The sequence below is a fragment of the Podarcis filfolensis genome, assembly GCF_964270895.1.
Source record: "Podarcis filfolensis genome assembly, chromosome: 13".
NCBI lineage: Eukaryota > Metazoa > Chordata > Lepidosauria > Squamata > Lacertidae > Podarcis > Podarcis filfolensis.
Window position 1 is genome coordinate 25,459,881 of NC_139615.1, and position 27,743 is coordinate 25,487,623.

Sequence of the window (27,743 nt, forward strand, 5' to 3'; positions counted from 1 at the left end):
GTTTTTGGAATCTTCTCCTTCAATATCTGTAATCTCTCCTTGCCATTGAAATGTATTTGGTGTAAGAAGGCAATGCTACTATTTTGTAGTATCACATTTTTCTACCCAGCAATTTTCTCAGGGACACTTTCACTTCCCTGTTTCTCAGGCTATATATGATTGGGTTACACATAGGAACTAAAATGGTATAGAACAAGGAAAGCAACTTATTAATGTCTTCTGTCTCCTTTGACCTAGGACTCAAATATACAATAGTTGCTGAGCCATAAAAGAGAGATACGACAATAAGGTGTGAGGAGCAAGTGGAGAACACTTTCTTCCGACCGTCTGTTGAAGGCATCTTCAGAATAGAAGAAATTATTTTTACATAAGAAGCAAAGATAAGGGAAAAAGGGATGATCAAGAAAACTACGGCAGCTGCAAACACAATTAACTGGTTAACATTGGTGTCAGTGCAGGCCAGATCAAGCAGTGGGGGTACATCACAGAATAAGTTATTAATTTCATGAGAGTCACAAAAGGGCAAGGTGAACACTAGATATATTTGCCCTGCATGTATGGACATGTTGACAACCAATGATCCAGTGATGAGTACCAAACAGAATTGCTTGTTCATGATGAGCTTATAATACAAGGGGTTACATATGGCTACATATCGGTCATAAGCCATGGCAGTCAATAGGAAGCACTCTGTGCCTCCTAGTATAAGTAGGAAGTAGATCTGGGCAGCACAGCCAATGAAAGAAATGTTGCTCTTTTCTGTCACTAAATTGGCCGCCATATTCGGCACAGTGACTGATGTATAGCAGATCTCCAAGAAAGACAGGTTCCTCAAAAAGAAATACATAGGAGTGTGAAGGGCAGGGTCGGATATTGTAACATAAATGATTAGTCCATTTCCAATTAGAATGCCTGAATATGTGATCAGGAACACAGAAAAGAGCAAACCTTGGAGATCTGGGAGATTTGAGTATCCAAGGAGAATGAAGTCAGAAAACGCAGTGTGATTATCTCGTGCCATATTTGGATCCCTTTAGTCTGAAGAGATGATAATGACAGAAAAAAGAATCAGTCAACCCAAACAAAATTGTTTTACAGTTCCCCTTATCAAAACCTCAGCTACTACAAAGTCCATATTTATCAATCATTGTGTCATGTAAGCCCAGAAACAAAATTCATGCCCACACTCAAGTATTTGCTGAAGTGCCCAATCTCTGCATCCTGACATAGGTGCATGGTAAAAATGCTTCTTTCTGTAATCCCCAGTTGTTCATTCCATCTTCCCTATTTTTAGCTCTCATCCGCATGCCACATGAAAATAATTTTGTTCCTGGTGGCTTTCCATTAAGTTTAGGACATTCGGCTGATTGTGTTTTAGTTACCTGCCATGCTTTTGTGGCTGTTGGTATGGTTGTATGTATTTAACTGCTTTACTGTTGATTGTTTTACTGTGTCTTGAATGTTATTAGTTCATCTGAGGATTGTGTTGTTAAGTAGAAAGTTTAGATCTAAAGCATCTGAATAAATAATCCTGTACTAAAAATTCTGACATATCATGCTTTATCTGATTATTTGATCACAAAACTGGGGATTTTTTTATGCTGAGGTCTTGTAAGCTTCATGGGTTGTGCAGATTCAATCTTTCTATGTGCACATTCTGTACATTGGCTTCCACACAATCCCATTTTATCAGTCTTGGGAATCCATATTCTAACACAGAAAAAAGTTCCATTCTCCAGAACAGAACAAAATTTCACATAGACAGAGCTAAGATAAATTGCTCAATTATGAATTTACAAAATGAACATTATTAATATTGCATTCCTCTTTATATAATTAAATATTTCAAATATTTATTTTAATTGGCATTTGACCTAAGAATAGAATATATGCCTTAGATTATTCATTGCTATTCTGTCACTTGCCATCCAAAACAGTGTCTGGAGGTCTGTAGATGCTGTACAGATTTATTCATTTTTCTGTTGTTCCCACTGTCACTCCTACACTACTTTCCAATTTCTTCTTCTCTTGTGCATGAAAGTATTTCCTGCACCCTTAAAAATAAAAGGGGCAACATGCAACAATAAATGTTACAAGACCAGCCTTAGGTCACAATCCAAACTTCAGATGCTTCTTGGTTGGGCTTTACATGATGGCAGGAATTAATGGAGCCACAGCTGCATCTGCAGCCCTGACAAGAGTTGCTGCAGGAGTTGGATCCAAACTGGGCCTGTGTCAGGGGCTGGTCTGAATCAGAAGATGGGGGAACGCAATCACAGGAAGATCAGCTTCTAACAGAAGAGGAGCGGAAATATTCACTTCCACTGCTTATGCTGTCCACCACATTGGTATGGCATTGTTACATATATTTCCTAAGGAAGTATGGTTTAGAAATATCTAAATAACTGAAGTGGCATCCTAGATGGAGGTAGCTAAAAATTCGAAATTAGAGAAAGTGTAAACAGTTGATGCTTGGTCAAATAGATAAAACAATAGCAAAGAAATTGTTTTTTACATTGAAACTAGTCAAAGGAAAATCTAAGCTACTGGACTTTCATGTGGTCTGGCGTCCACTTAGGGCTTATATCCCAATGTGTGAACAACAGCTGAATATGTCACAAGCTTTCCTTCAACTATGGAATGAACCATGATGTTTCCTTGCTTGCTTTGACATATAAAAGACTCATTTTTCTACCCATATCCAGATTGGTAAAATAGACAAGTGAAGTATAATTACACTAAGTGATTCATTTAGAATGAGGGAACAGTGGCAGGGTGTTTCTTATCCCTGTTTGTATTATTCTGCTGTTCTTTCTACCCCAATCTATGTATTTTAGAAATATTTTTTATAATAAAGTCAAAATAAATAAACCATCATGACAACTAGCTTTTGAATCAACTGCTTCAATCTGCTGAACTGGCATTGTTACAGGTGTTACAAAATACAAATTGTTTTAACTACTTTTAAAAAGGGAATATCATGCTTTTGGCTATGTTCGGTCTTAGTTATAGTTCTGGTTTAATTCTGAACTGGATGTTTCTTTCTTTTAATATTTGCTGGAAGACTGTATTATTAATTTGTTTCTGATTGTGTGGCATATTGGCATTCTATGGAAGATGCCTTAAGAGAGCCTTTTCACTTAAGGGAAGCATATAAATGTTTTAAATAGATAGATAAATAAATATTTAGTTCTATGAGCTCTATGCCCAGAGAAATGTGCATACGTTTGGAAGCTTGAAGAACACAACAGAAGGAATCTACTTGTCTATAAGGTATGTGAAATGGAAAAGAAAAGAAAAAGACTCAGAGTGATTGAAAACACTTCTGAAAACCCTGATGCAAATATACAGTTAAGCAGAACAAAAGTATCATCTTACCTGTGTTGTGAATAAAGAGTTTCATTTCAACATTTTATTTCCTTGAGAGTCCATACGAATGCATCATTTTGCTCAAAGAGAAAAGCAACTCATTCTGAATGTACATTTTACAAACCAACCATTTAGATATTTTAAATACATTTGACAGTTATGTTAATCCAAAGTTTAAATTTAAGAAAGACACTTAACAATGATATGCAATTATATATTTGTATACATACACATATTTAGAAATGCAATTGTGGGTGTTATCTAGGGAAATTGTCTCAACTGTAATGGACTTTCATTAGAAAATGTCTAATTAAATTTTGGCAATAGGAAGCGGTTTCTATAGGTGACTTTTCCTGAAAAATCTAACTCTGATGTGAGAAATCTAGGAGCATTGATATAGGTTACCCAGAAGTAAGGGTACACATACGTTTGTAATCATGTCAATTTTCAAAGCAAATTAAATAGCCTTAAAAGAAATGTGCTTCACCTATTCAAACACCCTCCCATCAACTTCCCATGGGAATAATTCCTGGAGGAAAAGAGAGGCAGACAATGACCACCTCAGAGCTTCTTCCAGCTAAACTGCCCTACCTCAACAACACACAGGACCATGTACCATCAACTGTCCAGTGAGAATTATTCCAGGAGGCAAAAGGCCACCCTAGAGACTGCTTCAGTGGAACTTCCTTCTTTCCCCCCACAGGTCTATTTCTATAAAATGTTGATTTCCTTGAGTCAAAATGAAAGTAACCCTAAACATTTATATATATATATATATAGAAAAAGAGCACTGAGTAAATCCATCCATTAATCTCCCCCAAATGTCTCCATGAAGGAGGTGTTTGGTGAACCATCACAGGGTGGCGCTTGGGGGGAAACTGTCATTGTGCCACTCCTTAGTGTGTGGAGTGCTGCAGGGTGTGATATTCTCCCCAATGATTTCAACATCTTTATGCGTCCCCTCGCCCAGCTTGTCTGGAGTTTTGGGCTGGGCTGCGATCAGTATGTTGATGGCAACCAACTCTATCTGTTGATGGATGGCCATCCTGGCTCGGCCCCAGACACACTGATCAGATGTTTGGAAGCTGTGGGAGCCGGTTGAACTTAAATCCTTCAAAGACAGAGGTCCTTTGGCTGGGTCGGGACGATATGGGATTGGGGGGGACTCCCATCTCTTGCAGGGGTGCAATTAGTGCCAGCACCATCCGTTAAGAGTTTGGGTGTAATCTTCGACACCTCCCTTTCCAAGGAGGCGCAGATTGCAGCTATAACAAAGGCGGAATTTTTTCATCTCCGCCAAGCTAAACAGTTGGCTCCTTACCTCTCTCGCCCTGACCTAGCCACTGTGATCCACGCAACGGTCACCTCCAGGCCGGATTATTGTAACTCGCTCTATGTGGGGCTGCCCTTGAGACTGACCCAGAAACTCCAGCAGCTGCAGAATGCCGTGGCGAGACTCCTTACGGGGTCCTCGCTGCGGGATCACATTCACCCAGTGCTATACCAGCTGCACTGGCTCCTGGTGGAGTACAGGATCAGGTTTAAGGTGCTGGTTTTAACCTTTAAAGCCCTATATGGCTTAGGACCCTCATACCTACAGGACCGCCTCTCCTGGTATGTCCCACAGAGGACCTTATGGTCTTCAAACAAAAACATCTTGGAGGTCCCAGGCCACAGAGAGGTTAGGCTGGCCTCAACCAGAGCCAGGGCTTTTTCGGCTGTGGCTCCGATCTGGTGGAACGCTCTGTCACAAGAGACTAGGGCTCTGCGGGACTTGATATCTTTCCGCAGGATCTGCAAGACAGAGCTGTTCCACCAGGCCTTTGGCCAGGGCACAGCCTGACCCCCCTCCTTTGGCAATCCTCACAGAACTCTAGCCCAATGGTTGCCATTAATCTGATTTGAACTGATTTTATAATGAAATGATTTTAGAATGTTGTATCATTTTACTGTTGTTAGCCACTCTGAGCCCGGCTTTGGCTGGGGAGGGCGGGATATAAATTAAATTTTATTATTATTTTTATTATGAATTATAAAACTGAAAGGGCCCTTTCTGTCCACATCAAACTCTGTTTTATTGCAATTCCTCTTTATATTTTAATCAGCAACAATTTTATTTGTTATTGTTCTTTGCTGCCTTAGGAACCCTTGGTGGAAAGACAAGCCATTGAGTTGTGTAGCTTACTGAGAAACAATGGGTATGGAAAGGTCACAAATCATATTGCCAGAAGCAGGGAAGTGGTAGAGGCATTGAATGCAAGGGATAGGGGAGTGAAAAACAGTTGCTAAAGTCCCCAACAAGTTTAATTGTTGCCTGCCACTTTTGGGGGGGAGGGGGGAAGCAGAAGTATAAATTTCAGGTAGGGTTGCCATATTTTTAAGAGCAAAAAAGAGGACACATTTGCCGACTTCTACTTTTAACTATGGATCGCTATGAAGACTCTACCCATGAAAAAGAGGATGTGGCCTGGAAAAAAAGAGGACATGGCAACTCTAATCTTCCTAATTATCATTCTGAAAAAAATATACCATTATGGCTTTCTAAAATTTGGGATACTATTATACTGCCCCAGATGATGAAAATTTTATTTTCTGAAACTGTTTTGGTGACAACAAAATATTTTGAGTACATTCAAAACATTGTATCACATTTTTTTGCTCAGCAATTTCACCAGGGAAGCCTTCACTTCCCTGTTTCTCAGGCTATATATGATTGGGTTAAACATAGGAACTAAAATGGCATACAGCAAGGAAAGCAACTTATTAATGTCTTCTGTCTCCTTTGACCTAGGACTCAAATATACAATAGTTGCTGAGCCATAAAAGAGAGATACCACAATGATGTGTGAGGAACAAGTAGAAAACACTTTCTTCCGACTTTCCGCTGAAGGCATCTTCAGAATAGCAGAGATTATTTTGACATAAGAGGCAAGGATAAGGAAAAAGGGCATGATTATCAAAAGCATGGCAGCTACAAACACACTTGTTTTATTAATGTTGGTATCAGCACAGGCCAACTCAAGCAATGGGGGGATATCGCAGAATAAACTGTTGATTTCACGAGAGTCACAAAAGGGCAGAATGAACACTAGATAGGTCTGTCCTACGTGTATTGGCATATTGACAGCCAATGCTCCAGCAATGAGACCTAAACAGAATTGCTTGCTCATGATGAGTTTATAATGTAAAGGGTTACAGATGGCCACATATCGGTCGTAAGCCATGGCAGCCAGAAGCAAGCACTCAGTGCCTCCTAGTAAAAGCAAGAAATAGATCTGGGCAGCACAGCCATGGAATGAAATTCTCTTATTTTCCACAATGAAATTGACCAGCATCTTTGGAAGGGTGACTGAGGTGTAGCAGATCTCCAGAAAAGACAGGTTCTTCAAGAAGAAATACATAGGGGTGTGAAGGGCAAGGTCAGTTTCAGTAATGCAGATGATTAGTCCATTTCCTATCAGAATTTCTGTATAGCTGAATAGGAACACCAGAAAGAGCAAACCTTGGAGATCTGGGAGATCTGAGTATCCAAGGAGAATGAAGTCAGAAAATGCAGTGTGATTTTCTTGTGCCATATTTGGTCTAAAGAGATAGTCATGACAGAGAAGACACATTAACCAGTGCAAGCAAAATTTCTATATACTTCCCCTACTCACAAATTGTCTTCTTCAAAGCTGCTAGCATAGGGATGCAGAACCTGTGGCTCTTCAGATGTTGTTGTACTCCAGGTCCTATCAGCATGAACCGCTATGAGCAAATGTCAAGGAAGATGGGAACTAGAGTCCAACAGCATCAAGAGTGTGTGTGTGCAGCTTTCCCATTCCTTTGCTAGAGTGTGCAGACTTATTTATTATTTTATGATGTAGGCCTATATAGAAAATCCATGCCCACATCCTAAAATCTGGTGAAGAGGCTCTTCTCCCCATCCTAATGTAAGTGGGTGCTGGATTGTTTTGAAGCCACGAGAAGAACTTTTCTGTAGCTACTCCCTGGTTTTTCAGCTCTTCCTCGCCGCTGCCCTATCTATATTTTTACCTTCTACTACCCAGCTAAGTGAAGAGAATGCAGTTCAGGTTGGCTTTTCATTAAGTTTGGTATTTTATGCTGATTCTGTTTTAGTTATCTGCTTGGCTGTTTATGTTTTGGGGAATTTAACTGATCCGTTTATAATTGTTTTACTGTATGTCTGAATTTTGTTACCCACCTTGATCACCATGGTGGTAAGAGGCTTTTCCGTAGCCCAATAATGAATGTTGGAAACATTATGCTTTTATCTGTTAGTGGTCATACCTAGGGGGTGGCTAGACTGGCCACTGCCAAGGGTGCAGGCCTGGTGTGTGTGCCAAAATCAAAGTATCACAGAACTATAGAATTATCACAGTCAGGAGTGACCTTGGAAGGTCATTTGTTTCAACCTTCTACTCAGTGCAGGAGGTACAATGTAGAATGCACAATGAAGGATACAAGTGCAGAATCCCTGAGAGATGGTTGTCCAGCCTCTGCTTAAAATGATGACAAAGCTAGGTGAAAATGAAATACATGAGCAAAGACCCAAGAATGCAGTCTGGGAGATGAGGTGCACCAGGACCCACATCCCAGTTCTTAAACCGGAAAGTCTGGAGAAGCAAAGTCCAATCAAGTATTGGAAATGGAGCAGGGAAGGAAATGTTGTTGTAGATACGAGAACAGCTTTGACCCTTTTAGAAATATTCCAGACCCTCTCCCTGAATGTTTAGCTTTAATTTGTAAAATCACGTCTCTGGCCCTTTTACTTTTGGAGATTTAAGGGAAAGCATGTGGACAGGCAATTACTCGTTAAGAAATTAACTTATTCCTCCCTTCAGGTGTACTGGCCAACGCATGCAAAATGTTCAGGTGGCCACTCACACAGTTGCTGGCCAGACCTGCCTTGCTTCAGCAAGGTGGTGGACTCATGTGGCTTCACATCATATCCCAAGAGCATAAGCACTTACATATATACTTTGTAAAAAGCTATTTTCCTCCCCCCAAAAGTGATCTAGTGAAATTACTTTAAACTTCTTAAACTACATGGATGTTTTGTTCAAAGCTTACTTGTTCCGTCTCTCTTGAGTCTCCAATCTCCACTGACCCGTCTCACCACAAGCATTTCCTGTTACAGACTACCCAGGAAGGATCAAAAGTAGCTCTGCTCAAATTGAAGGGAGCAGAAAGTTAGTCAGAGTAGGGGCTTTCCTACTCTGGAGTGGAAGGGAGGCAAGAGAGCAAACAGAGAATCAATTTATCTTTGTTCTCATTATATTCATGTTTACTTGATCAAATGGGAGGTGCCAATTAGAAGGAGAAGGGAGTATATCTCTGTTGGTTACGTCACCTCTTTCTGTGCTGTGCAATCACCACATCATGCACCAATGTCTACCTAGTCAAAAACTCAATGACATTCCTTCTAGAATGCTAGTTACTATATGATTCACTCACATAGGAACATATGAAGCTGCATCACACCACGTTGGAACATTGGGCCCTTTAGCTCACTACAGCCTACACAGACTACGCAGGGTCTCAGATAGGAGTCTTTCCCCAGCCCTACCTGGAGATGCTGTGGTTTGAACCTAGGAGCTCTTGCCTGCATAGCATGGGCACTGAGAAACAGTCCTTAACTAGCATAGTCTAATATTGCAGACTAGGTTCTACTGTGGGAACATAGCCAATCCTACTCACTCTCTCACACACATGTGCGCACACACACATGAGGGAGAGGTAGGGGGCATACATGGACATAGTCTCTGCTTCACAAGATGATCCATGCAAATCAACTGAGAAGGAAGATCTATTGCCTGCACTCCACTAATCAAATTATTTTACTACCACCACCACCACCAAATTGGTGGAGTCTTGTGAGACATTTAACAAAATAATGTTTGAGCACCCCAAATGTGCATTACAGATGCAAATGTGCATCTGGACTATAAAATCATAGTAAAGGAAGTGATCCCCAAGTGTTGTTGTTTACAAAGAATTGTGTGGTATGGCACTCTAAGGTCTTACCTGGTCTTCATTCTCACAATCAACCACTGTATCATTAAGAACAGCTCTGTGACCACCTGAAAGTGGTCATAATGTGCCGTGACTTCCTCGGGATTTGTATGGGGGGCAGTGGCAATGGCTGCTGACATGTACCCAGGCATCTCCCCCCCCACATACAATGACACTATATACACAGTGATGCGTCCATCCCAAACTGTAATATCCCATCCCCTCATGTAATCAAAGAAAACGACTCTTTCTTTTTTATTATACATATTTATTCACATTGTAATTTAAAATTATTGCAAGCTGCCCTTGTATAGAAACAAAATGGTTGGGCTAGTAATCTGCATGTAAAACAGGTAAGGCTATCCCATGGCCCATATTTGGCCACCAGGAGGTTTTCATGACCCACAGAGACTAAACTCCCCCCCCCCCATTCTGCATACTTTACAGCAGCCACTAAAGCAGCAGTGGCGTATTTAGGGAAGTGGGACCAGTTCTACTGCACTGTGCGCCAAGCCTAGGAGGCACCACAGACTGTTGTAACTATGTTGAAGTGAAGTGAGCAGAACAGAAGGCGAGAGGTGCAAGAGGGGCGGGACCAAATTTTAACTTCACACAGAGTGCCACTGAATTTGAAAGACCAAAGTCCGCCCTTGACAGCAGCAGGTTCAAGCAGTTTTTGCAAAACAAGCCTTGCCGTTTTTAACTTCCACATTGTTTCCGAGAACCCTTGAGTGTCTTGCTGCTATTTGGGGGTGATTTTCCCCAAGATCCTTTGGGTTATTTCCCTCCAAAATCAGTGTGCATGACCCTTAATGGCACTGTTTATTTTCATGTTCAAAGGCCTCCCATTGCCCTTTGTGAACTGTCATTGTTTGTCTTCAGCCACTAACAAAGCTCCATAGTTAGGTGTGGTGCTTCAGCTGTCAAAGAGAGGTGCACTTAAACATGAGATACCAAATGCATCACTGGGGTGTTCTTGGGACAAAGCAAAATATTGTATCCTGCAGGTGACGCCAACTGAAACGCACTTAGTAGTGAGCAAAGTGCTCTGTGATATAATTGAGGATCAGTGTTAGAGGAAATGAATGCAGAGGGGAAATGAGAGTTATTAAGAATTTGGAAAGGCAATGTAAATGGACTGAGTTGACTTCCACTGAGTGGGCTTCTGGATTTCTCAGGAATGCTCCTTGCTTTTAAGTAAGAGTAGCTGAAACATAAATTATTGTCTTTTTTTCCCACCCCCACCCCCTTTGAGTGCTTGTCTTTTCTATAGCTGCGTGTCCCTGCATGTCCATTTGTGTGTGAGAGAGGGCTCTTGCTTTTCCTGCACTCCCCCCTTGGAAATTGTTCCAATCTTTGACATTCCTCCATTTCAAGAAAGCCCAGGCCCTATGCAGGTGGAAAGGGCAGGCAAGACAGTGATGGCAAAGAGCAACCCCACTAGACACTTACAGCAAGCAATTAATTCCAGCTAGTCATAGGTTTGAGTTTTGTTTGTGTCTGAATGCAATTTCTGTTCTCCTTAATTGATGGAGAATGGTAAAAGGGTGGATTTTTTTGTTACACCACTGCAAACCCCTCAAAAACACTACTTGCTTACCACAAGATTTGTAGGGCTGACTGTGCTAATCAGAACTGTGCTAATGATTGACAGGCCATTCCCTCTTCCAGAGGACCATGGGGATTTCTAGTTCAGTGAGAAGAAATGAAATTTCTAGTAGAAAAGTTCTCTGTGGCTTTCTCACCAAACTGCAGTTCCTGTGATTCTTTATGGAAGTCATGACAGAAATTACTTTTTTATTTTGTCTAGTCATTCATCCACCTCTTCCACTCAGCCTCAATCAGCATAGCTAATGGTCATGGATGGTGGCAGTTATTTGTCATCTGAAGGGTCGTAGTTTCTTAACCAATGTCTAAGGAAATGATAGAAACCATTAAAACAAATATTGCATTTACAATGTTTAACTGTTAGAAGGAACAAAATTGCAAACCACCTCATCAATGTCCATGCTTGATATGCAATATATGTCTTAGCCTGCCTATTATTGTTTTAAGGGCTCCTTTCACTTCCTTATTTCTCAGGGTATAGACAATAGGGTTTAACACTGGGGTCACCACTGGATAGAAAAGGATGATTAATTTATTATTCCTACTTCCCATTTCTGATGAGGAAGAAGTGTTCCCTAAATACATTGCACCATGTTTATAGTTCAAAGCATTATCATCAAGATCTTTTCCCTCATTCAGAAAAACTCTTTTTTCCCCCACAGCAGGTTGCATCTAATTAAAATAAGAAAAAAATGTAAATATATGGTACCCAAATGCATGTTGATAGTGAATAATGACAGTAAATATTGTGCCTGCAGCAGCACTTGGGAGGGGGCTGAAAAATGAAGCAAAGTTAGGTGTTTGAGGGCACTTTACTCCTCTTCAAATTGAAGTCTGATGCCAATAAAGTCAGATCAGGTCTCCCACAAAGTTTCACATCACTTTGCTTTTTTTTGGTTTTCTTTCTGTTTTATTTTGCTCCTTTTAGCTCTTTCCCCCTATGTCCATGGGCTTTGGCAAAGGCAATATTCTGTGTAAGCTCTCCTTACCACTTCTAATGGAAGAATTTCCTTCACTCCAGACACAGACAAGCACAAGAAAGCTAACCTGGTCATGTGAAGCAGCTAATGTTTTAGAAATGTGCAAGCAAGAATACATACCACTTGGTGCTTCCTAATTATTTTAAGCTAAGAAGAACAAGATACAAACCCCTGCTCCCCATTTAGAAAATATGAAAGTAATGTGATTTTTGGAGTTTCAATTGAATCATCATTATTTACATTCTTAGTTGCTTTTTGCCATGACAACTCAAAGGAATTTACAATATTTTAGGCAACCCCCCCCCATGCATACTGTCACATGCTACCCCAATCTCTGAAAGGCGCAAGATTCCAGGAGTTTGAGGCACTTACCCAGGGTTCGGTTTCATTGGAATGAGGGACAGCGGAGACAGTGGTGGCTGCATGATATATGGTTTACACATATATAAAACCTGAGCCTAAGCAGCCCAAAAGGTCATGCTTCTCCCATATTCACAGCCTTTTGATCAAACAGGAAACAAACATGGCTCTCACTCTCTGGCTTTTGTCTGCTTCTAGTCCAGCTCATACATACTCAACTGCCCTGGTCTTTGTTTTTCCTCACTACCAGCAAGGTACTTTCTAGCACAAAGCCACTTCGTTTGTTATAGTAATGACCATACTTGTGGCCATTAACTCAACAAGAATATTGCCTGGCTGATTCAACCGTGCAATTCTCCATTGGATTTTTAACACTTGCAGGTCCCAGGACCCCAGAAATTAGAAGGGACTCAGGCACCATGCAGGCTAACCCTCCAAGTTCACAACAATACATACATTTAAACTAGCATGTGTCATGTGTCTCATGTCCATAGCTCTCCCAGGAAGACTCACCTGGCTATTTAAATAATCTATGGCATTTTAAATGGGGGATATTTTTTGTTTGATGCTATGGTATATATTTTGTGTTCTTATATTGTAAATTATATTTCTTAGTGCAACCTAAGAAAGTCAACATTTTCAGAAGAGTTTGCTGCTAATGTTTTGTTTCATCCCACACAAATCATTGTAGAATGTCAAGCCCGCTAATCGTATTTGGTGAAATGCTCCCCACCCCCTTCGCTACTCACAAATAGTAGGAATAACTTCAAGATACCCTTTTTCCTCAACCCTACTTTGATGATCAGAGATGGAATTTTTGCAGGACCTCAAACACAATACTTTCTAAAGAAGTTATTTTACTGCGAGCCATGGTTTGTTGCATAATGGTGTGTTATCGAGTGATGTGTACAGGTGCACATCTTGCTTTATGTTTGAGAATCATTACGTTAGGGCACGCATCCCAAATACTGTTGTGCTGTCATTGTTCTTTCGGAAGATATTGAAGATCCAGAATTCCTCAGATTTTGTATCTGAATGTAAAGTGTGCATGTGTGTTCATCTTTCAGTCAACCCTTAGGTTGGTTTGCTTAATGTGTGCCAGTTGCTGTGGCTTTCAACACTGAAGGGAGTGCTTGCAGGTTTCAGCCAAGGGAGCTTCATGTATTTTTTAATGAAAAGACAAAACATTTATTTATTTAGACTGAAATCCTATTTTTAAAAAATAAATGGGAATAAGTCATAGACTCCAAGAACTACAGAGTTGGAAAGGACCATGAGAGTCATCCAGTTCAACCCCTTGCAATGTAGGAATCTTTTGCCTGATGTGGGACTTGAACCTGCCACAATCCTGAGATTAAGTCTCATGCTCTACCAACATAACTATGCACAGGACTCTAAAGTCTGCTGACTCTAATGAGTTCTACTTCTAAGCAGATATGCTTTGTATGGTAAAATTGCAAAGGATTACAGCTGAAGAATGGCTGCATGGAAAACACAACATTACTGTTTTACAGTGACACTGAAAGTTTAAGCACATTGAACTTAATACATTATAATTTGACTCATCTTAGAGGTGGGAATCGCTTTCTCTGTCAAGAGTGACATTTCTTCAGGGGTAATCTGTCATAGCCCCCCCCCCCATATGTTGGAGCCCCCACTTGTTTTTGGAATCTTCTCCTTCAATATCTGTAATCTCTCCTTGCCATTGAAATGTATTTGGTGTAAGAAGGCAATGCTACTATTTTGTAGTATCACATTTTTCTACCCAGCAATTTTCTCAGGGACACTTTCACTTCCCTGTTTCTCAGGCTATATATGATTGGGTTACACATAGGAACTAAAATGGTATAGAACAAGGAAAGCAACTTATTAATGTCTTCTGTCTCCTTTGACCTAGGACTCAAATATACAATAGTTGCTGAGCCATAAAAGAGAGATACGACAATAAGGTGTGAGGAGCAAGTGGAGAACACTTTCTTCCGACCGTCTGTTGAAGGCATCTTCAGAATAGCAGAAATTATTTTTACATAAGAAGCAAAGATAAGGGAAAAAGGGATGATCAAGAAAACTACGGAAGCTGCAAACACAATTAACTGGTTAACATTGGTGTCACCGCAGGCCAGATCAAGCAGTGGGGGTACATCACAGAATAAGTTATTAATTTCATGAGAGTCACAAAAGGGCAAGGTGAACACTAGATATATTTGCCCTGCATGTATGGACATGTTGACAACCAATGATCCAGTGATGAGTACCAAGCAGAATTGCTTGTTCATGATGAGCTTATAATACAAGGGGTTACATATGGCTACATATCGGTCATAAGCCATGGCAGTCAATAGGAAGCACTCTGTGCCTCCTAGTATAAGTAGGAAGTAGATCTGGGCAGCACAGCCAATGAAAGAAATGTTGCTCTTTTCTGTCACTAAATTGGCCGCCATATTCGGCACAGTGACTGATGTATAGCAGATCTCCAAGAAAGACAGGTTCCTCAAAAAGAAATACATAGGAGTGTGAAGGGCAGGGTCGGATATTGTAACATAAATGATTAGTCCATTTCCAATTAGAATGCCTGAATATGTGATCAGGAACACAGAAAAGAGCAAACCTTGGAGATCTGGGAGATTTGAGTATCCAAGGAGAATGAAGTCAGAAAACGCAGTGTGATTATCTCGTGCCATATTTGGATCCCTTTAGTCTGAAGAGATGATAATGACAGAAAAAAGAATCAGTCAACCCAAACAAAATTGTTTTACAGTTCCCCTTATCAAAACCTCAGCTACTACAAAGTCCATATTTATCAATCATTGTGTCATGTAAGCCCAGAAACAAAATTCATGCCCACACTCAAGTATTTGCTGAAGTGCCCAATCTCTGCATCCTGACATAGGTGCATGGTAAAAATGCTTCTTTCTGTAATCCCCAGTTGTTCATTCCATCTTCCCTATTTTTAGCTCTCATCCGCATGCCACATGAAAATAATTTTGTTCCTGGTGGCTTTCCATTAAGTTTAGGACATTCGGCTGATTGTGTTTTAGTTACCTGCCATGCTTTTGTGGCTGTTGGTATGGTTGTATGTATTTAACTGCTTTACTGTTGATTGTTTTACTGTGTCTTGAATGTTATTAGTTCATCTGAGGATTGTGTTGTTAAGTAGAAAGTTTAGATCTAAAGCATCTGAATAAATAATCCTGTACTAAAAATTCTGACATATCATGCTTTATCTGATTATTTGATCACAAAACTGGGGATTTTTTTATGCTGAGGTCTTGTAAGCTTCATGGGTTGTGCAGATTCAATCTTTCTATGTGCACATTCTGTACATTGGCTTCCACACAATCCCATTTTATCAGTCTTGGGAATCCATATTCTAACACAGAAAAAAGTTCCATTCTCCAGAACAGAACAAAATTTCACATAGACAGAGCTAAGATAAATTGCTCAATTATGAATTTACAAAATGAACATTATTAATATTGCATTCCTCTTTATATAATTAAATATTTCAAATATTTATTTTAATTGGCATTTGACCTAAGAATAGAATATATGCCTTAGATTATTCATTGCTATTTTGTCACTTGCCATCCAAAACAGTGTCTGGAGGTCTGTAGATGCTGTACAGATTTATTCATTTTTCTGTTGTTCCTACTGTCACTCCTACACTACTTTCCAATTTCTTCTTCTCTTGTGCATGAAAGTATTTCCTGCACCCTTAAAAATAAAAGGGGCAACATGCAACAATAAATGTTACAAGACCAGCCTTAGGTCACAATCCAAACTTCAGATGCTTCTTGGTTGGGCTTTACATGATGGCAGGAATTAATGGAGCCACAGCTGCATCTGCAGCCCTGACAAGAGTTGCTGCAGGAGTTGGATCCAAACTGGGCCTGTGTCAGGGGCTGGTCTGAATCAGAAGATGGGGGAACGCAATCACAGGAAGATCAGCTTCTAACAGAAGAGGAGCGGAAATATTCACTTCCACTGCTTATGCTGTCCACCACATTGGTATGGCATTGTTACATATATTTCCTAAGGAAGTATGGTTTCGAAATATCTAAAAAAGTGGCAGCCTAGATGGAGGTAGCTAAAAATTCGAAATTAGAGAAAGTGTAAACAGTTGATGCTTGGTCAAATAGATAAAACAATAGCAAAGAAATTGATTTTTATACTGAAACTAGTCAAAGGAAAATCTAAGCTACTGGACTTTCATGTGGTCTGGCATCCAGTTAGGGCTTGTATCTCAATGTGTGAACAACAGTTGAATATGTCACAAGCTTTCCTTCAACAACGGAATGAACCATGATGTTTCCTTGCTTGCATTGCTATATAAAAGACTCATTTTTCTATCCATATCCAGATCAGTAAAATAGACAAGTGAAGTATAATTACACTAAGTGATTCATTTAGAATGAGGGAACAGCGGTGGGGTGTTTCTTATCCCTGTTTGTATTATTCTGCTGTTCTTTCTACCCCAATCTGTGTATTTTAGAAATAATTTTTATAATAAAATCAAAATAAATAAACCATCATGACAACTAGTTTTTGAATCAACTGCTTCAATCTGCTGAACTGGCATTGTTACAGGTGCTACAAAACACAAATTGTTTTAACTACTTTTAAAAAAGGGAATATCATGCTTTTGGCTATGTTTGGTCTTAATTATAGTTCTGGTTTAATTCTGAACTGGATGTTTCTTTCTTTTAATATTTGCTGGAAGACTGTTTTATTAATTTGTTTCTGATTGTGTGGCATATTGGTGTTCTATGGAAGATGCCTTAAGAGAGTCTTTTCACTTAAGGGCAGCATATAAATGTTTTGAATAGATAGATGATAGATAGATAGATGATAGATAGATGATAGATAGATAGAGAGATAGAGAGATAGAGAGATAGAGAGATAGAGAGATAGAGAGATAGAGATAGATAGATGATAGATAGATGATAGATGATAGATAGATAGATAGATGATAGATATTTAGTTCTGTGAGCTCTATGCCCAGAGAAATGTGCATAGGTTTGGAAACTTGAAGAACACAACAGGAGGAATCTACTTGTCTATAAGGTATGTGAAATGGAAAAGAAAAGAAAAAGACTCAGAGTGATTGAAAACACTTCTGAAATCCTGGTGCAAATATACAGTTAAGCAGAACAAAAGTATCATCTTACCTGTGTTGTGAGTAAAGAGTTTCATTTCAACATTTTATTTCCTTGAGGGTCCATAAGAATGCATCATTTTGCTCAAAGAGAAAATCAACTCATTCTGAATGTACATGTTACAAACCAACCATTTAGATATTTTAAATACATTTGACAGTTATGTTAATCCAAAGGGATAAGTTTGAGAAAGACACTTAAAAATGATATGCAATTATATATTTGTATACATACACATATGTAGAAATGCAATTGTGGGTGTTATCTAGGGAAATTGTCTCAACTGTGATGGACTTTCATTAGAAAACGTCTAATTAAATTTTGGCAATAGGAAGCGGTTTCTTTAGGCAACTTTTCCTGAAAAATCTAACTCTGATGTGAGAAATCTAGGAGCCTTGATATAGGTTACCCAGAAGTAAGGGTACACATTAGTTTGTAATCATGTCAATTTTCAAAGCAAATTAAATAGCCTTAAAAGAAATGTGCTTCACCTATTCAAACACCCTCCCATCAACTTCCCATGGGAATAATTCCAGGAGAAAGAGAGAGGCAGACAATGACCACCTCAGAGCTTCTTCCAGCTAAACTGCCCTCCCTCAACAACACACAGGACCATGTACCATCAACTGTCCAGTGAGAATTATTCCAGGAGGCAAAAGGCCACCCCAGAGATTGCTTCAGTGGAACTTCCTTCTCCCCCCCCCCACAGTCTATTTCTATAAAATGTTGATTTCCTTGAGTCAAAATGAGAGTACACCTAAACATTTTTTTTAATATACAGTGGTATCTCGGGTTACATACGCTTCAGGTTACAGACTCCGCTAACCCAGAAATAGTGTTTCAGGTTAAGAACTTTGCTTCAGGATAAGAATAGAAATCGTGCTCTGGCAGCGCAGCGGCAGCAGGAGGCCCCGTTAGCTAAAGTGGTGCTTCAGTTTAAGAACAGTTTCAGGTTAAGAACAGACCTCCAGAACGAATTAAGTACTTAACCCGCGGTACCAATGTATGGAAAAAAAGCACTGAGTAAATCCATCCATCAATCTCCCCCAAATGTCTCCATGAAGGAGGTATTTGGTGAACCATCACAGGAGATGAATGATAAAACTGAAAGGGCCCTTTCTGTCCACATCAAACTCTGTTTTATTGCAATTCCTCTTTATATTTTAATCAGCAACAATTTTATTTCTTATTGTTCTTTGCTGCCTTAGGAACCCTTGGTGGAAAGACAAGCCATTGAGTTGTGTAGCTTACTGAGAAACAATGGGTATGGAAAGGTCACAAATCATATTGCCAGAAGCAGGGAAGTGGTAGAGGCATTGCAAGGGATAGGGGAGTGAAAAACAGTTGCTAAAGTGCCCAACAAGTTTAATTGTTGGCTGTCACTTTTTGGGGGAAGGGAGGGAAGAAGAAGTATAAATTTCAGGTAGGATTGCCATATTTTGAGGAGCAAAAAAGAGGACACATTTGCCGACTTCAACTTTTAACTATGGATCGCTATGACGACTCTACCCATGAAAAAGAGGATGTGGCCTGGAAAAAAGAGGACATATGGCAACCCTAATCTTCCTTATTATCATTCTGAAAAAAATATACCATTATGGCTTTCTAAAATTTAGGATGCTATTATACCGCCCCGGATGATGAAAAAATTATTTTCTGAAACTGTTTTGGTGACAACAAAATATTTTTAGTACATTCAAAACATTGTATCACATTTTTTTTCTCAGCAATTTCACCAGGGAAGCCTTCACTTCCCTGTTTCTCAGGCTATATATGATTGGGTTAAACATAGGAACTAGAATGGTATACAACAAGGAAAGCGACTTATTAATGTCTTCTGTCTCCTTTGACCTAGGACTCAAATATACAATAGTTGCGGAGCCATAAAAGAGAGATACCACAGTGATGTGTGAGGAACAAGTAGAAAACACTTTCTTCCGACTTTCCGCTGAAGGCATCTTCAGAATAGCAGAGATTATTTTGACATAAGAGGCAAGGATAAGGAAAAAGGGCATGATTACCAAAAGCATGGCAGCTACAAACACACTTGTTTTATTAATGTTGGTATCAGCACAGGCCAACTCAAGCAATGGGGGGATATCGCAGAATAAACTGTTGATTTCACGAGAGTCACAAAAGGGCAGAATGAACACTAGATAGGTCTGTCCTACGTGTATTGGCATATTGACAGCCAATGCTCCAGCAATGAGACCTAAACAGACTTGCTTGCTCATGATGAGTTCATAATGTAAAGGGTTACAGATGGCCACATATCGGTCATAAGCCATGGCAGCCAGAAGCAAGCACTCAGTGCCTCCTAGTAAAAGCAAGAAATAGATCTGGGCAGCACAGCCATAGAATGAAATGCCCTTGTTTTCCACAATGAAATTGACCAGCATCTTTGGAAGGGTGACTGAGGTGTAGCAGATCTCCAGAAAAGACAGGTTCTTCAAGAAGAAATACATAGGCGTGTGAAGGGCAAGGTCAGTTTCAGTAATGCAGATGATTAGTCCATTTCCTATCAGAATTTCTGTATAGATGAATAGGAACACCAGAAAGAGCAAACCTTGGAGATCTGGGAGATCTGAGTATCCAAGGAGAATGAAGTCAGAAAATGCAGTGTGATTTTCTTGTGCCATATTTGGTCTAAAGAGATAATCATGACAGAGAAGATACATTAACCAGTGCAAGCAAAATTTCTATATACTTCCCCTACTCACAAATTGTCTTCCTCAAAGATGCTAGCATAGGGATGCAGAACCTGTGGCTCTTCAGATGTTGTTGTACTCCAGGTCCTATCAGCATGAACCACTATGAGCAAATGTCAAGGAAGATGGGAACTAGAGTCCAACAGCATCAAGAGTGTGTGTGTGTGCAGCTTTCCCATTCCTTTGCTAGAGTGTGCAGACTTATTTATTATTTTATGATGTAGGCCTATATAGAAAATCCATGCCCACATCCTAAAATCTGGTGAAGAGGCTCTTCTCCCCATCCTAATGTAAGTGGGTGCTGGATTGTTTTGGAGCCACGAGAAGAACTTTTCTGTAGCTACTCCCTGGTTTTTCAACTCCTCCTTGCCGCTGCCCTAGATATTTTTTACCTTCTACTACCCGGCTAAGTGAAGAGTTGGCTTTTCGTTAAGTTTGGTATTTTATGCTGATTCTGTTTTAGTTATCTGCTTGGCTGTTTATGTTTTGGGGAATTTAACTGATCCGTTTATAATTGTTTTACTGTATGTCTGAATTTTGTTACCCACCTTGATCACCATGGTGGTAAGAGGCTTTTCTGTAGCCCAATAATGAATGTTGGAAACATTATGCTTTTATCTGTTAGTGGTCATACCTAGGGGTTGGCTAGGCTGGCCACTGCCAAGGGTGCAGGCCTGGTGTGTGTGCCAAAATCAAAGTATCACAGAACTATAGAATTATCACAGTCAGGAGTGACCTTGGAAAGTCATTTGTTTCAACCTTCTGCTCAGTGCAGGAGGTACAATGTAGAATGCACAATGAAGGATACAAGTGCAGAATCCCTGAGAGATGGTTGTCCAGCCTCTGCTTAAGATGATGACAAAGCTAGGTGAAAATGAAATACATGAGCAAAGACCCAAGAATGCAGTCTGGGAGATGAGGTGCACCAGGACCCACATCCCAGTTCTTAAACCGGAGAGTCTGGAGAAGCAAAGTCCAATCAAGTATTGGAAATGGAGCAGGGAAGGAAATGTTGTTGTAGATACGAGAACAGCTTTGACCCTTTTAGAAATATTCCAGACCCTCTCCCTGAATGTTTAGCTTTAATTTGTAAAATCATGTCTCTGGCCCTTTTACTTTTGGAGATTTAAGGGAAAGCATGTGGACAGGCAATTACTCGTTAAGAAATTAACTTATTCCTCCCTTCAGGTGTACTGGCCAACGCATGCAAAATGTTCAGGTTGCCACTCACAAAGTTGCTGGCCAGACCTGCCTTGCTTCAGCAAGGTGGTGGACTCATGTGGCTTCACATCATATCCCAAGAGCATAAGCACTTACATATATACTTTGTAAAAAGCTATTTTCCTCCCCCCAAAAGTGATCTAGTGAAATTACTTTAAACTTCTTAAACTACATGGATGTTTTGTTCAAAGCTTACTTGTTCCGTCTCTCTTGAGTCTCCAATCTCCACTGACCCGTCTCACCACAAGCATTTCCTGTTACAGACTACCCAGGAAGGATCAAAAGTAGCTCTGCTCAAATTGAAGGGAGCAGAAAGTTAGTCAGAGTCGGGGCTTTCCTACTCTGGAGTGGAAGGGAGGCAAGAGAGCAAACAGAGAATCAGTTTATCTTTGTTCTCATTATATTCATGTTTACTTGATCAAATGGGAGGTGCCAATTAGAAGGAGAAGGGAGTATATCTCTGTTGGTTACGTCACCTCTTTCTGTGCTGTGCAATCACCACATCATGCACCAATGTCTACCTAGTCAAAAACTCAATGACATTCCTTCTAGAATGCTAGTTACTATATGATTCACTTACATAGGAACATATGAAGCTGCATCACACCACGTTGGAACATTGGGCCCTTTAGCTCACCACAGCCTACACAGACTACACAGGGTCTCAGATAGGAGTCTTTCCCCAGCCCTACCTGGAGATGCTGTGGTTTGAACCTAGGAGCTCTTGCCTGCATAGCATGGGCACTGAGAAACAGTCCTTAACTAGCATAGTCTAATATTGCAGACTAGGTTCTACTGTGGGAACATAGCCAATCCTACTCACTCTCTCACACACATGTGCGCACACACACATGAGGGAGAGGTAGGGGGCATACATGGACATAGTCTCTGCTTCACAAGATGATCCATGCAAATCAACTGAGAAGGAAGATCTATTGCCTGCACTCCACTAATCAAATTATTTTACTACCACCACCACCACCAAATTGGTGGAGTCTTGTGAGACATTTAACAAAATAATGTTTGAGCACCCCAAATGTGCATTACAACCTCTGGACTATAAAATCATAGTAAAGGAAGTGATCCCCAAGTGTTCTTGTTTACAAAGAATTGTGTGGTATGGCACTCTAAGGTCTTCCCTGGTCTTCATTCTCACAATCAACCACTGTATCATTAAGAACAGCTCTGTGACCACCTGAAAGTGGTCATAATGTGCCGTGACTTCCTGGGGATTTGTATGGGGGGCAGTGGCAATGGCTGCTGACATGTACCCAGGCATCTCCCCCCCCCCACATACAATGACACTATATACACAGTGATGCGTCCATCCCAAACTGTAATATCCCATCCCCTCATGTAATCAAAGAAAACGACTCTTTCTTTTTTATTATACATATTTATTCACATTGTAATTTAAAATTATTGCAAGCTGCCCTTATATAGAAACAAAATGGTTGGGCTAGTAATCTGCATGTAAAACAGGTAAGGCTATCCCATGGCCCATATTTGGCCACCAGGAGGTTTTCATGACCCACAGAGACTAAACACCCCCCCCCATTCTGCATACTTTACAGCAGCCACTAAAGCAGCAGTGGCGTATTTAGGGAAGTGGGACCAGTTCTACTGCACTGTGCGCCAAGCCTAGGGGGCACCACAGACTGTTGTAACTATGTTGAAGTGAAGTGAGCAGAACAGAAGGCGAGAGGTGCAAGAGGGGCGGGACCAAATTTTAACTTCACACAGAGTGCCACTGAATTTGAAAGACCAAAGTCCGCCCTTGACAGCAGCAGGTTCAAGCAGTTTTTGCAAAACAAGCCTTGCCGTTTTTAACTTCCACATTGTTTCCGAGAACCCTTGAGTGTCTTGCTGCTATTTGGGGGTGATTTCCCCCAAGATCCTTTGGGTTATTTCCCTCCAAAATCAGTGTGCATGACCCTTAATGGCACTGTTTATTTTCATGTTCAAAGGCCTCCCATTGCCCTTTGTGAACTGCCATTGTTTGTCTTCAGCCACTAACAAAGCTCCATAGTTAGGTGTGGTGCTTCAGCTGTCAAAGAGAGGTGCACTTAAACATGAGATACCAAATGCATCACTGGGGTGTTCTTGGGACAAAGCAAAATATTGTATCCTGCAGGTGATGCCAACTGAAACGCACTTAGTAGTCAGCAAAGTGCTCTGTGATATAATTGAGGATCAGTGTTAGAGGAAATGAATGCAGAGGGGAAATGAGAGTTATTAAGGATTTGGAAAGGCAATGTAAATGGACTGAGTTGACTTCCACATTGAGTGGGCTTCTGGATTTCTCAGGAATGCTCCTTGCTTTTAAGTAAGAGTAGCTGAAACATAAATTATTGTCTTTTTTTTCTCACCCCCCCCCCTTTGAGTGCTTGTCTTTTCTATAGCTGTGTGTCCCTGCATGTCCATTTGTGTTTGAGAGAGGGCTCTTGCTTTTCCTGCACTCCCCCCTTGGAAATTGTTCCAATCTTTGACATTCCTCCATTTCAAGAAAGCCCAGGCCCTGTGCAGGTGGAAAGGGCAGGCGAGACAGTGATGGCAAAGAGCAACCCCACTAGACACTTACAGCAAGCAATTAATTCCAGCTAGTCATAGGTTTGAGTTTTGTTTGTGTCTGAATGCAATTTCTGTTCTCCTTAATTGATGGAGAATGGTAAAAGGGTGGATTTTTTTGTTACACCACTGCAAACCCCTCAAAAACACTACTTGCTTACCACAAGATTTGTAGGGCTGACACATCAGAACTGTGCTAATGATTGACAGGCCATTCCCTCTTCCAGAGGACCATGGGGATTTCTAGTTCAGTGAGAAGAAATGAAATTTCTAGTAGAAAAGTTCTCTGTAGCTTTCTCACCAAACTGCAGTTCCTGTGATTCTTTATGGAAGTCATGACAGAAATTACTTTTTTATTTTGTCTAGTCATTCATCCACCTCTTCAACTCAGCCTCAATCAGCATAGCTAATGGTCATGGATGGTGGCAGTTATTCATCATCTGAAGGGTCGTAGTTTCTTAACCAATGTCTAAGGAAATGATAGAAACCATTAAAACAAATATTGCATTTACAATGTTTAACTGTTAGAAGGAACAAAATTGCAAACCGCCTCATCAATGTCCATGCTTGATATGCAATATATGTCTTAGCCTGCCTATTATTGTTTTAAGGGCTCCTTTCACTTCCTTATTTCTCAGGGTATAGATAATAGGATTTAACACTGGGGTCACCACTGGATAGAGAAGGATGATTAATTTATTATTCCTACTTCCCATTTCTGATGAGGAAGAAGTGTTCCCTAAATACATTGCACTACATGTTCCATAGAACAGAGAGACCACTATGAGGTGGAACGAGCAAGTGGAGAATGCTTTGCTCCTCCCCTCAGCAGAAGGCATTGCGAGAATAGCAGAAATTATATGAATATATGAAATAAGGATCAGCAAGAAAAGGATCATCACCACAGAAGTAGCAACCACCAAAAGTTCAATCTCATTCACAGAGGTGTCCCCACAGGCCAGCTTGATTAACGGCACAATGTCACAGAAGAAGTGGTCAATTGTGTTGGAATGACAGAAAGTTAACCTGAGCATCAACATGGCCTGTATGAAAGCTACGATGGTCCCACCAAGCCATGAACCAGCTACTAGTCCTATACACACTCTCTGGCTCATTATTAGGAAGTAACGTAAGGGGTAACATATTGCTACATAGCGATAATATGCCATGGCTGTCAAAAGGAAGGACTCAGCAGTTCCTGAAAGAGCAAAGAAGTACATCTGCAGAAGGCATCCAGGGTAGGAGATGCTTCTGGTGTCCAACATAAAGTTAGCCAACATCTTGCGCACAGTGACTGAAGTGTAGCAGACCTCTAGGAAGGACAGGTTTCTGAGAAGAAAATACATAGGGGTGTGTAATGTTGGACAGGCTCCTATTAGAGTAAAGATAAGACCATTTCCCATTATAGATACTAAGTAGAAGGTCAATATTACAGCAATGAGCAAAGTCAGATTCCAATTTTCTCCCCATCTTCAGTCCTTAAGTCATATGAAGATATGAGATTAAGGTGGGAAGAAAAGAAGTATACTGCAAAATGAATATTATTGTTCTATAGCTTCTAGAAGGAAAAAAAATGAAACAAGGTGTGTTTTTGTATCCCTTATCATTTGCTGATATCAAAATCTGCCACTGGAGATTCATTTGTTTAGTTCCAAATTCCTGCACACTTTGTTGTCACATGGGAACTGGATGCAAAAATGCAGAGGTGTGAACAGAGAGAGAGCAGCAAAACAAAAACACCATATTGGGAGGCATAGGTTATTCTGGATACTTCAAAGGTACACATGCATTTGAAGGTTGCTGTTTTTACAATCAAGCAGCATATAAACTTTATGAAATAAATACATGTTTACTTTTTATTTTATTAATTAAATTTGTATACCGCCCTTCATCCAAAGATCTCAGGGTGGTTCACAGCATAAAAATACAGACTAAAACTACAAAGTATATAATAAAAACAAGAGCAAAAACAAAGCAAAATAATGTCCCCTTTCCTAAACATATTTAAAAGGACATACTCTGTTAATCAGCCCAAGACCTGATGGAAGAGAAACATTTTTGCTTGGTGCCTAAAGATGCATAATAAAGGTGCCAGCTGAACCTCCCTGGGGAGAGTGTTCTGCAAATGGGGAGCCACCGCAGACAAGGTTCATTCTCGTGTAGCCATTCCCTGGACCACAAATGGAGCAGGCACATGGAGAAGGGCTTCAGACGATGACTGGGTTGGTTTACATGAGAGACTGTCTGTGAAGTCTTGCAGTTCTGAGCCATTTAAGGCTTTATGGGTCTAAACCAGCACTTTGAATTGGACCCCGAAACTAAATGGCAGCCACTGCAGTTAGGGCAGGATTGGTGTCCTATGCTCAAACCAAGTCGTTCCAGAGAGCAACCTGGTCACTGAATTCTACACCAACTGAAGTTCCCATACCATCCTCAGAAACAGATGAGTGAAGTTGTTGTAGCAAGAGAGTTGTATATTTCATTTAGAGCACACTCCAGGTAAAGCAAATCAAGTTTATGTCTCATTAATTTAAATGACATAACAAAACAAAATAAAAAACCAAGGACCAGTGTAACTCTCTGGCTGAAATCAATTTTTATATTTTAAAAACTTTCTCCACCTGGATTCTGTCATTGTTTTCAGTGTTGTTTTGTTTGTTTGTTTCCTCCTTTCCTTTTACAATGTGTATAATTCTGTATGCATACAGATACTAATGACCTGCAGTACTTAGGTATGACATAGAATAGTAAAGAAAAGGTAGAATTAACTTTACAATCTAGAAAAAATATTTTTTCTGACCATCAGCCTCTTCAGATAATCTTTCACTTCTTTGTTCCTGAGGCTATAGATTAAAGGGTTCATCATAGGGCAAACAACAGTGTAAAAAAATGAGAGCACTCTGCCAGTTTCCACTGAATAATCAGATTTAGGTCTTAAATATGCTAAAACTCCAGCTCCATAGAACAGAGTTACCACTGTGATGTGAGAAGAACAAGTGGAGAAGGCTTTGCTTCTGCTGGTGGCAGAGGACATCTTCATGATAGTAAGGAGGATATGGGTGTAGGAGATGAGAATGAGCATAAAGGGTAGCATTATGAAGACTACAGTGACAGTGAACATTATGATCTCATTCTTAAAAGTGTCTGAACAGGCAAGACTCAGAAGTGGTGGAAGGTCACAGAAGAAGTGGTTGATCCTGTTGGGCCCACAGAAAGGTAGAGTGAATATGAATGTTACTGGTACCAAAACCACCAGCACTCCAGTGAGCCAGCAGGCCACAGAAATCTTCAGACAAATGGTCTTGTTCATAATGACTGTGTAATGCAAAGGGTGACATATTGCCACGTAGCGATCATACGCCATGGCGGCCAACAAGCAACATTCTGCTATTCCGAGGGAACCAAAGAAATACATTTGTGTGGCACAGCCAATGAATGAGATGCTCATGTCTTCCGACAGAAGATTTGAGAGCCATTTGGGGATTATTGTCGAGGTGTAACCAATCTCCAAGACAGATAAATTCCGAAGGAAGAAATACATGGGGGAATGAAGAGCAGAATTGGTTAAAGTAGCAATGATGATGAAAGTGTTTCCCATCAAGATCATAAGGTACAAAGTCAGCACCAGCAGGAATAGGATGATCTTTATAGAATGTACATCAGTTAACGGCTCAAAAATGAATTGAGACACAGACGACTGGTTCCTACCATCCATGTTGATAGTTCAAAGCATTATCATCAAGATCTTTTCCCTCATT

General features: G+C 40.3%; 4 protein-coding genes across 4 annotated transcripts; all 4 read right to left on the bottom strand.

Moving 5' to 3' along the window:
* Positions 1-91: 91 nt before the first annotated feature.
* LOC310748655 (uncharacterized protein) lies at positions 92-27,700 on the bottom strand (the record flags this gene model as incomplete). The annotated part of the gene is made up of 2 exons (XM_083584504.1): positions 92-1,031; positions 26,760-27,700. 2 exons carry the CDS (start codon positions 27,698-27,700, stop codon positions 92-94), a joined length of 1,881 nt encoding a protein of 626 aa, XP_083440630.1.
* Positions 6,015-6,944, bottom strand: LOC310746701 (olfactory receptor 10AG1-like; the record flags this gene model as incomplete). The annotated part of the gene is made up of 1 exon (XM_083580682.1): positions 6,015-6,944. The coding sequence occupies one exon, from the start codon at positions 6,942-6,944 to the stop codon at positions 6,015-6,017; it is 930 nt and encodes a 309-aa protein (XP_083436808.1).
* On the bottom strand, positions 14,084-15,013 carry LOC310746698 (olfactory receptor 10AG1-like; the record flags this gene model as incomplete). Its single annotated transcript, XM_083580679.1, has 1 exon — positions 14,084-15,013. One exon carries the CDS (start codon positions 15,011-15,013, stop codon positions 14,084-14,086), a length of 930 nt encoding a protein of 309 aa, XP_083436805.1.
* Positions 19,198-20,127, bottom strand: LOC310746700 (olfactory receptor 10AG1-like; the record flags this gene model as incomplete). The annotated part of the gene is made up of 1 exon (XM_083580681.1): positions 19,198-20,127. One exon carries the CDS (start codon positions 20,125-20,127, stop codon positions 19,198-19,200), a length of 930 nt encoding a protein of 309 aa, XP_083436807.1.
* Positions 27,701-27,743: the final 43 nt, after the last annotated feature.